This window comes from Hyaena hyaena, unplaced genomic scaffold, assembly GCF_003009895.1.
Source record: "Hyaena hyaena isolate Hyena2069 unplaced genomic scaffold, ASM300989v1 scaffold_134, whole genome shotgun sequence".
Taxonomy (NCBI): domain Eukaryota; kingdom Metazoa; phylum Chordata; class Mammalia; order Carnivora; family Hyaenidae; genus Hyaena; species Hyaena hyaena.
Genome location: NW_024080766.1, coordinates 584010 through 595170, shown reverse-complemented (window position 1 = coordinate 595170; position 11161 = coordinate 584010). Strand labels below are relative to the sequence as shown.

The following is an 11161-nucleotide window of genomic DNA, read 5'->3' as shown; positions in this document are numbered from 1 at the left end:
CGGAAGTAGAAACTAGAGGGTTGAAAGGAGGCATGTGGGACCCAGGACCTCTGTGGGGCTGGGGTGGGGCTGAGCCACCGAGGGCTGCCTGCCCCCGGCTCCCAGAGTCGCCCCCACCGTGGGCTAGTGGTCTGCTGCAGAGCCCACACCATCGTCTCTCTCTCGCCCCTGTGCAGACTCTCGGAGCTGGAATCTGAGGCGAGACCCAAAGCTGCATCTCACCTGCAGAGTCTGGGAGCAGGGCAGAGCCTGGAGGGGCGTGTGTGTGTGTGTGTGTGTGTGTGTGTACATGGGGGTGGGGGGAGGGGTCTCTGCGGCTGGGAGAGTAAGGACAGCCTGGCGTGGGCATGTGGGTGGGGGTTCTGTAGCCAGGAGGGAGGGCAGAACCTGGGGTAGTGGTCAGGTCCAAGGGAACCACAGCGAGGAAACTGGAAGTGACCTAAAGGTCACGCCCCGACCTCCAGACTGGGCTTCTCCGCTGGAGGGGGTCCTGCAGGATAGACAGAGACCCCTGCAGCCCAACCTCCAGCACAAAGCAAGCGGAGCCAGAACAGGGAATGGAGGAGACACTGGAAGAGGATTTCAAGATGGCAGCTTGCACACAGGTAAGCAGGAGAAGCCGGCCTCACGCAGGAGGAGCGCAGGTCTCAAGGCCGTGCTGGGGGTGCAGCTGCTGCTCCCCGGGAGCGCGGCTGGGGTGCTCCCGGTGCCCAGCGCGGCCCCACCCCACCCAGGCGCGGCTGCACGTTCTGGCTGCTCCCAAGCTCCCGGGCCAGGCCCATTCCACCCCGCCCCGCCGTGTGGTCCCAGCCCGCGCCCACCGCGCCCCGCACCCCCCAGCGTCCCGGCCCGCCCCCTCCATGCCACCCTGGGCCGCCTCATCGGCCCCAGAGTCTCCGCGGAGAGGCCGGCGCCCCGCCGTCCCACCCGCAGGCCCGTCCGCGCCGGGGGTCCCGGGGGGCAGGTGCGGCCGCCCCCAGCCTGCCGCCCGCAGCTCGCCTCCCCGGCGGGGTTCCCACGCCCCCGCGCCGCGCCGGCCTTGTAAGGCAGAGCCGACCCGCCCGGTGCGGCCCGCGGCTCCCAGGGCGGGCGGGGCGGCGGGGGCGGGGCCGGGGCCCGTGGGGCCCTGGGCGGACCAATGAGCGCGCGGGGCGGGCCAGGCTGGGGCGGGCCAATGAGCTGGCGGGGCGGGCCAGGCCGGGGGCGGACCAATGAGCGCGCGGGGCGGGCGGGCCGGGGGCCGCGGGGGCGCGGGCGCAGGCCGGACACCCGGGCGCGCGCGGCCGAGTCGCGGAGGCGCCCGCTGCAGTGGCCGCATCTCCGAGGTAAGTGGCCGCAGGGCTCGGGCCCGACGCTGGACGCAGGACCAGCCGCCCCACCCGGCCCGCCGCGCCTGCCACCTGCGCCCGCGGGCCCCTCCCGGCTGCGGCGCGGTGCGTCCGTGCGCCCCCCGGGGCCCTCGGGGGCCGCGTCGGGGCCGCGGGTCCGGGGGCGCGGAGGGCGAGAGAGGGGGCGACCGCGCTGCGGCGGGCAGCTGGCTTAGTTCATGGGGACGAATGAGGCGCCGTGGCCTCTCGGGGCGTCACACGCCCCGGCAGCCCCTTCCCCGCCGCCTCCACGTCCAGCTACGCGGACGCTGTGCGGACGCCCGGGCCTGGGGACGCTGCTGCCCGCGGGACGAAGGGAATCAGGGCGTAGAGGGTGTGAAGGGAACCCGAATTCTTGGAGACCCAGGGCCACGGAGAGGCCCAGAAAGAGCGTGATCCCTCGGCAGAGACTCCGCTCGCGCTCGGGGTCCCAGCCCCTCTCGGCGGCACCCGCGCCCCGTTATCACCCCGGTGAGAGTGTCAGGCTGCAGCGTGCGAATCCAGAAGCTTCCCTGGAGGGTGTCGTGTTCTCTTACCGCCTCTGAGCACAGAACGCGGCCGTCAGGGCAGAGAACAGAGGTCGGGCTGCCGGTGTGTTTTGTTCACACGCCCCTGGGGAGCAGGCCCCGCCGGGAAGGGGGACCGCAGGAGCCTTTATTCCGCGGTTTCAATGACGCAGAGGCAGCCTTGAAATGAGGGAAGAAATGGGGAGAAAATCCACTGTTGCCACTGCTCGTGACTCTTTTCATAGGTGTTTTGTGTCTCTAACGATGAGACGCGTTGAGGGTGAGCTCAGCAGGTGCTGACACCGTCTGCGTATTTAGTGCTGCATTTACCTGCCATTTTTTGGATACCACCAGGCCCAGTCTCCAGGCCCGAGTCCCCACGGCCAGCCTCTGGGTGGGGGCGGGGGGCCCTCCGGGGGACCTCTGCACCACCCAGGGCAGCTCCGGGCCCCTAGGAGGTGATTGATAAAGGCCGACCTGGATCCCGAGTGGGTGGAGTGATGGGGAGAGAGAGCTCGGAAGAGGCAGGAAATGGGGGTGGGGCAGCGAGACAGCGGCTTGACCGATGCCTTAAGCCGGATTCCGTGACCACGGCTCTGGTACCAGCCACTGTTCCCATCACATGGTCCAAATCACAGGGCTCCTCGAGGGTGATGGGGGGAGGGGTGCTGGTGAATTTCCTGGGCGCGTCTGCAAAACGCCTGCGGTAGGAGGGTATGTGCGTGTTCCTGGGGGAAGGGTCTGCGGCTTTCATGATTTCCAGAGGCTTCTGTGACTCGGAAAGTTACCGTAATGTAGGTGCTACACTAGAAAATCCCGGTGCCTGAGTACGGGAGGAGGCAGTGATGGAGATCGCCCGAGGTTCTCTTGGCTGCCTTCTTATCTCCCTGGCAGTGTTGGGCTCGTCTTCCTGAATCCTCTGAAGGTGCAGTAAATAACTGTTGTAACTATATACAGGGTTATAAATACTGATGGCGGAAAAGTGTAAACCACAGGAGATTTTCATAAAGAAAATTAAATCATTCATCACTACTTGCGGATTAAGAGAAGGCTTTTGGCAGCCAGACTGTCCTCAGGGCAGCGGAGCGCTCCCAGCAGGAGAGACTGAGAATGAAAAGCTTCCTCTGGGAGAGGCTGCGCTGCCTTAGAGCCAGGCCTATTTATAGGCGGTGATGTTGCTGGTGAGGCAGGAGGAGCATGTAAAGATGCCATCTGGGGATCTTGGGACCATGAGGCAAGGGGCCCTGCTGCACCTTGAAGTATCAGGTCCTCTTAGGGCCGTGAGGTCCGTGCCCGGGCCCAGCCTGGCGCCGGCTGCAACTGAGGGCGGTGGGTACGGTGTGGAGTGCCCCTGAGCCCAGAAACCCTGGACCAGGCAGACGCTCGCCTGCATAAGCAGCAGCTGTACCTCAAGGCAGAGTGGGGGGTGGAGCACACCTGCATCAGGGGCTCAGACGTCTCCAGCTGGTCACAACCCCGGGCATCTGCCCTCAGCAGCCTGCCTCGTCAGGGGGACCCTCCGCAGCACCGGAGAGTGGAGAGCGTGTTCCCTTCTGTGCTGGGGATTGGCTTTGATCAGCCCTGCTGGGGCCTGGTGGGCGGGGGGGGGGGGGTGGGTGCAGTCCTGTGTGAGCCCCTGGGAATGGCCTGTGGGGAACGGCTGCTCCTCCCTCCTCCCCAGATTTCATCTGATGTGGGGCGTCGTCTGTTTCCGGGCCCCTTATTCCCCTAGAACCGTATGATAACACAGGACGGCCACTCAGCCGTGAGTTGCAATTTAATGTCCAAACTCAGGACCTTCTTCGGTGAAGAGTCCAAAGTCTTGCGCTGAGTGTAAGGCAGTGACAGTGTTTTGCCTTGTGCGCCACATGAAGACACCTTCCCCGCCCTCTCCCGGAGCTCTCGCTGGTCTCAGCAGCGGGGACCCGCCAGCTTGACCTGGGAGGAGCATGTTCATGCCAACTTTTTTTTTGTTAATTAGGTTTGTGGTGAGGAATGATGGGTTCTTCCCTTTTCTCAAGCCTAGACGTTAATACCACCGGGAGCCTTTTCCACTCCTCCGGCTGCCTGTGTGGTGGGCCACACCCATGTGTCCCCAGTGTGTGCCCCTGCATGTCCCCACGTGTCCCTGCGTGTTTCCAGCGTGTCCCCAGGGTGCCTGTGTCTCTGATTCTCTTGGCACAAGTGCAGTGCCGCCTCGTGGGCTCCATGTGGCCTCCTGGCCTGGGCCACCCTGTCTCACCTGTGTGACTGCATGTCTGCTGAGCGCCAGCCAGGGGGCAGGTGAGCCAGAAGCTGGGTGCCACAAAGCAGGCCCCCCCGCCCCCGCCGTGACCTTGTGCAGGCCTCCCACGCCCCACTGTCTCATCTGCAGTTGGGAGGGGTCAGCCAACTGTGCAGGATGTGGGCGTGGGGTGCAGATGTGGGTCTGGCCCTGCAACCGACCTTAAGTTAGGTTCCCCTCAAATGTGACTCTAGCCAGTCCTGGGTCGCAGGCTGTCTGTAAAAAGCCTGTCCACACCTCCTTCTCGATCCAGGTATATACACTTCGTGCGCCCACTGACCCTCAGCCCCACTCTGGTTGTTTAATGCTGCGTGACAGACTGTCCCCAAATGAGGCCTTTAAGACAGTGACCCATTTGCTTTTGCTCACGAATCTGACAGCCAGCAGGGGTGGCCCCCATTCCCTGACCTCAGCTAGTGGTTTGCTGGCCAGGTGGGACCACCCAAGGCTGCCCTGCTTAGTTGAGTCTGGGTTGAGTGGCCAGCACAAGGCTCCTCTGTCTGTGTGGCGTCTCTCCGGAATATTCACCTGTTCCAGGAGGGAACAGGGGATCCTGGTTCTTTATCCTGAGGCTGTGTCCCATGGTCCAGCCAGCTAGGGACATGCCCCTGGCTTGAGGGGTGGGGCCTCACGGGGGGGGTGATGCTTTAGGGTGGCCCCTCTTCTTGGTGCTTCTGAGAACCGGTTGTGGCAGCCCCTGTGGCCCCCGACCCTGTGCCCCTCGGCCTTTGGTGGCCCCTGGCCTGCTTTCCTAGGGGCTGGCCGCACCCTCTCCCTGGAAGCAGGATGCTCCTCTGTGGGTAGACGGTCCCCGCGGCTGTGCTGCCCGCTCCGCCCTGGCTCGGAGTCCCTGCTGCTTGGTCAGCTGCCCCCGCGTCTTCGGGGTCAGAGGCTCCATTCTCGCCCCTGCAGGTCCCTTCCTCCTGGGCTTCCACCCCTTTCCGCGGGAAGTGCCCGTCCAGGGCCCCTGCTTGTTTCTCTGGACTTGCTTTCTTCTTCTCGTTGAGTTGTAGGGTCCTTTACAGGTTCTGGAGACAAGCCTATATTTGCTGCATGAGTCCTGTGCAGCGGACCCTTCCCTACCCCGAGAAGGTCAGGTACCCTCGGCCCTCACCTTCCTGAGTAGTGATGTTGCCTTTCCGACGTCGGTTCCCCGAGGCCCGAAGGGCGGCGTCCCCGCGTCCTGTGCGCTTCTGTTCCGCCCGCTGCCATTTATTGCAAACCTGCTCCTCCCGTTGTGTGCAGGGGCCACCTCGTCACACGCGTGTGCACATGTGCTTGGGTCTGGCGTCCCACTGGTGATTCTGTCCCTGCACCAGAGGTCTTCGCTTCTGGACCTTTATCTGGAGTCTCATGCCCACGGAGCAAACCTTGTTCTTCTTTTAAGATCACTGTGTGTTCACAGCCCTTCGCCCCCATACATCAGCTCAGTGCTTCTAGACGCCAGACACGAAAATTGTTGGAGTTTTTATCCAGATTAAACTAAAACTATGGTTGAATTTAGGGACAGTTGACGTCTTTCTGTATGTAGATTCCAAACCGTGTTTATATGTTATCATTTGGATCTTTCGTTTCCTGCAGTGGTTGAGTTTTCTGTGTCGATGGTCTTGTGCGTCCTTTATGAGCTGTGTTCCTAGGAATTTGCATTTCTTCGTATTTTAAATGTTGCATTTCTAAATGCTTTTTACTGTGTGTCTCTGCTGTTACATGGAAATGAAATGGCCCTTCACGTGTTGACCATGTATCCAGAAACACCACTAGACTCACTTACTTATTCTAATCATTGTCCTGGGATTCCTTCAGTTTGGCGTGTGTACAACCCTACAAACTGCAGATAATGAGTTTTTTTTTCTCCTGACACTTTTTATATCTTCATTTCCTTTTCTTGTTTTTCTGTACTGACATGGAATACCATACTTGCTCCAACTTAAAAACAAACACTTTCAATGTTTCGTTGTAAGTGTGGCGACTTTTTTCAGTTTTTTGCAGGTCACCCTTTTTCTCAGATGAAGGAGTTTTCCTCTTTTTTGATTTACCAAGAATTTGCTTGATGCGTAGGTGCTGACTTCCTTCGGATGCTTCCCCCGCGTCCGTGGAGGCGGCGGCAGTGTGGCGGCGGCGCTGACCGACTCGCCGCGGAGCCGGCCTTGCGCTCCCGGCCCCGCCCCAACATGACTGCAAAGTGTTGATGCTTTGCATCTGTGACCGGGTTCCGTTGGTTCACGTTTTGTCTAGGATCGTGAAGAAAAGTTTTTGTATCCATGGCCAGCTTCTGGGGTCTGCCTGCGGTGTGAGCAGACTCTGGCTCCCCCCGAGGCCGGGGCCCGGCCGCCTCGCCCCTGCGGCAGGGCTGTGCAGGCACGGGCGCCTGCTCTGCACCCACTGGAAGCCATCCCCAAACCAGCCGGCTTGTGTGAGCCGCCTCTTCCTCCGCCTGTGCCATAAGCTTGAGACCAAGCGAGAGTCCCAGCAGGCAGCTGTCATACGGCACTTCTGCCCTCGGAGCCCATCCTCCAGGGGCCCCCGGAACCCAGCCCCGCCTGACCCTCTGGGCCCTCTGGGCCGCCGCGCCTGGCTTCTGTCCCCCACGCGCTGTTCTGTGGAGGATGCCCCTCCTCTGGTCTCTCTGGGCCCCTGAGCGCTCCGAGGCCACTGTGACAAAGGGCCACAAAACGGCGGCTTAACACACTGAACCTTATCCTTTCTAGGGCCGGAGGCTTGGGGTCCAGGTGGGGGAGGGTCTCGCTCCCTCCAGAGGGTCTTGGGGAGGATCCTTCTTGCCTCTTCCAGATCCCGGGGTTCTAGGGCTGTGGCTCCGTCATCACGTGAGCTCCCCCATATCTGTGTCTCTGTCTTCCAAGAACACTTGTCATTGGGTTCAGGGCCTCCAGGCAAATCAGACCCTGCCTTGAGGTCTTCAGCCTGATGACACTTGCCAAGATCCTTTCTCCAAACAAGGTCACATTCACAGGTTCTGGGGGTCAGGACGTGGCCGTGCCTTTCTTGGGACCGCCTCTCACCCCGCTACACTTGTCCCCTGCAGAGGGAGCACATTTGACCCCCAGGCTGCCTGCAGGTGCTAACAGAGACCCCTGGCCGGGCACTTGTGGGGCTCAGCAGTGTGCTGGGCAGCTGAGCTGCTAAAAGTTTCCACCCGTGTCCTTGTGCAACCCGTAGGCACCCCCTGCACAGGGGCATCTGTCCGGGAGCCTGAAGTCTCCTCCGGCTCAGCCCGCCTGCCAAGACCAGAGTGTGAAGCGTGCGAGATGCGGCACCCACATGCTTGGGGCTTTGGTGTTTTCCGTGTCATGGTGGGGCCTTGTGCGGGGGGGCCCCGTGGGGAGAGCAGCTTAGGACAGGTCTCAGAGAAAGCGTGGCCCAGACAATGAGCCACGGGTATCGAGTCCCTTCTTGTGCCTGGGCCGCCATCTCGGAGCCAGGGTGCCCTGAGCTCCTCTGAGGACCTCCTGGCCCTGGGGCCCCGGTGGGCCGAGCCCCACACTCCTCCATCCTTGCTGGTGCCCTAGGCCGTGCTTCCACGCTGCGCTCCCACAATTCCACTGTCCTTGGTTCTGGGGCCTTCTCTCAGGATTGGGGGTGTGCCCTGGTGCCCTTTGCGGCTGTCCCTTGGTCCCCATACCCTTCATTTTCTGAGATCCACATGCAGACTTGGTTCACTTCACACCCCTGGCTGCAGTTTTGGATTCCTTTTGAGACTCTCTGAGGGAAGTGGGTCCCCCCAAAATCCCTGGCTTCATGGTGACGGGAGAATGTCCTGCTATCAAGGGGCCAGGGAGAGTGACCCAGAAGCCCTCAAGGTAGGTGGGGGGTTGAAGATGCCCCTGCCTTCTTCAGCTTCCCTACTGCAAAGATTCCTGCCCCACGAAGTCATCTTTTGGAGAGCACACAGCCTGTCCTGGGCCCTGTGCTGGCTGCCCGCCCCCAAACCCCGTCCTGGGCCCCCAAACCCCACCCTGCCTCCCTCAACCCCATCCTGCTCCCCAAGCCCCATCCTGCCCCCAAACCCCATCCTGCCCCCAAACCCCATCCTGCCCCCAAACCCCATCCTGCCCCCCTAAACCCCATCCTGCCCCCCCAACCCCATCCTGCCCCCCCAACCCCATCCTGCCCCCCTAGCCCCATCCTGCCCCCCTACCCCCATCCTGCCCCACAAGCCCCATTCTGCCCCCCCAAGCCCATCCTGCCCCCCAGCCCCATCCTGCCCCCCCAGGCCCTGTCCTGCCCACTCTCCTGTGCTGGCTGCCCCTAGGCCTGTCCAGCTGGGTGCAGCTCCCCAGGTCAGAGGCTGGGGCTCCCAGGGTGACCTTGCTGCAGGACAGTGCAGGACGGGTCCGTGACCCCGGGGATATTCAGGGAGCAGACAGGACACCAGCTCAGTGCTCCGCTTGTTTTTCTCCTTGGAGAGAACTCAGTTGGATGTGAGTGGGAACGCCGGATGGCCTGGCCTCAGCGCCTGCACATCCTGGCCCCCGGGGACCTGCTGGGGCCAGTGACCCTAGGCTGTGGGATCTGGGACCCGAGCCACGTCCTGCTCACACAGCCGAGCTCACGCCAGCCCTCTCACTGGGGCCGTGTCCCGTGGAGGGTGGGATTCCTGGCCGGCCGGGTGTTTCTCGGGAGTGCGCAGCTCAGAAAGCCTGCTTTGTCCGCCCGGGAGGCTCTCACTGCCTGGAGCGGCCCTCGGCTGGGCCGAGTGGTCATTCACATCGAGTGTCCGAGGCGGCCACGGGGGGGGGGGGGGCACGTTATGAGAAAAGCCATGAACGACTGCCAAAGGCCGTGTGGTGCTCAAGTGCACTCGGGGATGGAGCTGAACCGGCAGGCATGGCACCTGGCCGCCTCAGGGGGTCTGCGGGCTGCCCGTGGCCTTTGTTCCCCCAGGGGCAGCAGCAAGGGCACTGCACCTCCGGACCCCGATGCCGGGGCCCAAGCCTCCAGGTGGGCTCTGGGCCCTGGTGAAAGGCAGAGAGCAGGGAGGTGAGCTGCATGGAGTGTTCTGGAAGGTGCCAGCCTGGGGCGCCTCGGTGCCTCTGCCCGCCACAGCCCACACGGCCTGCCCGGAAGCCTCAGAGGAGCAGGGAGTGGTGTGTCTTGCTGTCTTTCTCTTCTCTCTGCACGTTTTGTTCGCTCTCTCTGCGTTGTCGCTGAGAGTCTGGCGGCCTCTGGTAAGGTGCTGCCGCAGCCGGGCCAGCTCGTGGTGCCCTCGCTCAGCCCCGTCCGCAGCTGCACTCCTGGCGGCCCACGAGGTCTGAGCAGGGTCCTGCTTTATATCTGTGTGGCCAGGTCCCTCGAGGGTTCTTGCACAGAATGGGATCTCAGTCTGGACCCTGGGCCCCGGAGTCCCATCGGTGGGCCCAGTGACCATCCCCGGGGCTTCAGCACCTAGAGCTTTCGCTGGCCTGGGTCCAGGCGTAAAGACTCAGAGGACGTGGGAGTGAAGAGCAGGGACACTGAGCAGGGGCACAACGAGAGCCGGAGCGGCTTCCAGAAGCTTCCCTCTGATGCACCCGGCCGCAGAAGCCCTGTCCCTCTGCAGGGCCTGTGGTGTATGACAGGGGCCCAGGGCCTGTTTCTCAATCCTGCTTGCAGCACAGCGTGTCCCACGCAGACCCCAGTGCACCCAGAGGGGCTGGCGCCGTGCCTTTAGCGGAAGATGTTAACCCAAGAACCCAGAACAAGATCCTGCCTCTCGTGGGTGGGGCGCTGCTGGGAGCCGGAGCCGAGGGGCTTGGTGGGGGGAGCAGCCTCCCCACCCAGGCCTGCCAGCCTCTGCGGCCCTGCCCCCGCACGCAAATAGGGAATTCTCCAGGGACCTCTGCAGGTCCCAAGGTTTCAGGGCACCCCAGCCTGGTTATCTAGCAAGGATCGTTTGTCTCTTTGGGGTTCAGGGCCGCAGGGTGTCCCTGAGGAGGACACTGGTTCCCACTGTTTCAGAGGCCTGGACTCGCACTGCACCCACGCGGCATGGGGAGCCGCCAGTGCAGGACCCTTGTGTGTGACCTGGGCAGCGTTGGGCTCCCTTCAAGGACACGGATGTGGAGTTTCAGAAGGTTTGGAGTCTCGGGATCAGGACAGAGCCTGGGAATGTGCTCTGGGACTCAGGGGCCACGCTGGTGGGCCCTCCCACCTCTCAGAGCAGGGCCCAGGGGCAGGTGGGCGGGGAGAAGGGGCTGGCATTTCCCGGAGAGGGTCCCTGGGAGGCGGGTCTGAACTGCTGCGTCCACCACAGGTTCCCAGGGAGACGGGGCCAGAGGAGGGGCTCACGCGCCCCCAGGGAGAGTGACGGGAGACAGCAACATGCGGAGGCTGGGGGACGGGGCTCTGGGTTCCCTGTGGCCTGTCCGGGTTCCCAGACACATGCCTCCTGCCGGCCCCCACCTTACCCTACTCTGCACGCCATCCCTGGTCCCCGAATCTATCAAAGGGCAGTTCTTCACGGGCCCTGCTCACAGACACACCTGCCCTGCTCACGGGCACACCTGCCCTGCTCACGGGCACACCTGGCCCTGCTCAGACACACCTGCCCTGCTCACGGACACACCTGGCCCTGCTCAGACACCTGCCCTGCTCACGGACACACCTGCCCTGCTCACGGACACACCTGGCCCTGCTCACGGACACACCTGCCCTGCTCACGGACACACCTGCTCCTTCTCACGGACACACCTGCTCCTGTTCACACGCACACCTGGCCTTGCTCACGGGCACACCTGCCCTGCTCACGGACACACCTGCTCCTTCTCACGGACACACCTGCTCCTTCTCACGGACACACCTGCTCCTTCTCACGGATACACCTGCTCCTGTTCACAGGCACACCTGGCCCTGCTCACACATACCTGCTCTTATTCATGGACACACCTGGCCCTGCTCACACACACACCTGGCCCTGCTCATGGAAATACCTGCTCCTGCTCACGGACACACCTGGCCCTGCTCACGGACACACCTGCCCTGCTCACGGACACACCTGGCCCTGCTCA

At 62.9% G+C, this 11161-nt stretch overlaps 1 protein-coding gene across 3 annotated transcripts in view; it reads left to right on the top strand.

The window, feature by feature from the left end:
• Positions 1-523: 523 nt before the first annotated feature.
• The window catches only part of LOC120235630 (tubulin polymerization promoting protein), a 28291-nt gene continuing 17653 nt past the window's right edge, over positions 524-11161 (top strand). The window contains exon 1 of one of the 3 annotated variants that reach the window (XM_039238037.1): positions 524-605. Coding sequence is in view for 1 of the 3 variants with exons in the window: in XM_039238035.1 (XP_039093966.1) it covers positions 10143-10228 (86 nt within the window). In the remaining 2 variants the exon portion in view is untranslated. Of the gene's footprint in view, positions 606-1274; positions 1326-10117; positions 10229-11161 lie in introns of those variants that run through there. The other 2 variants (XM_039238036.1, XM_039238035.1) reach the window with 2 other exon arrangements.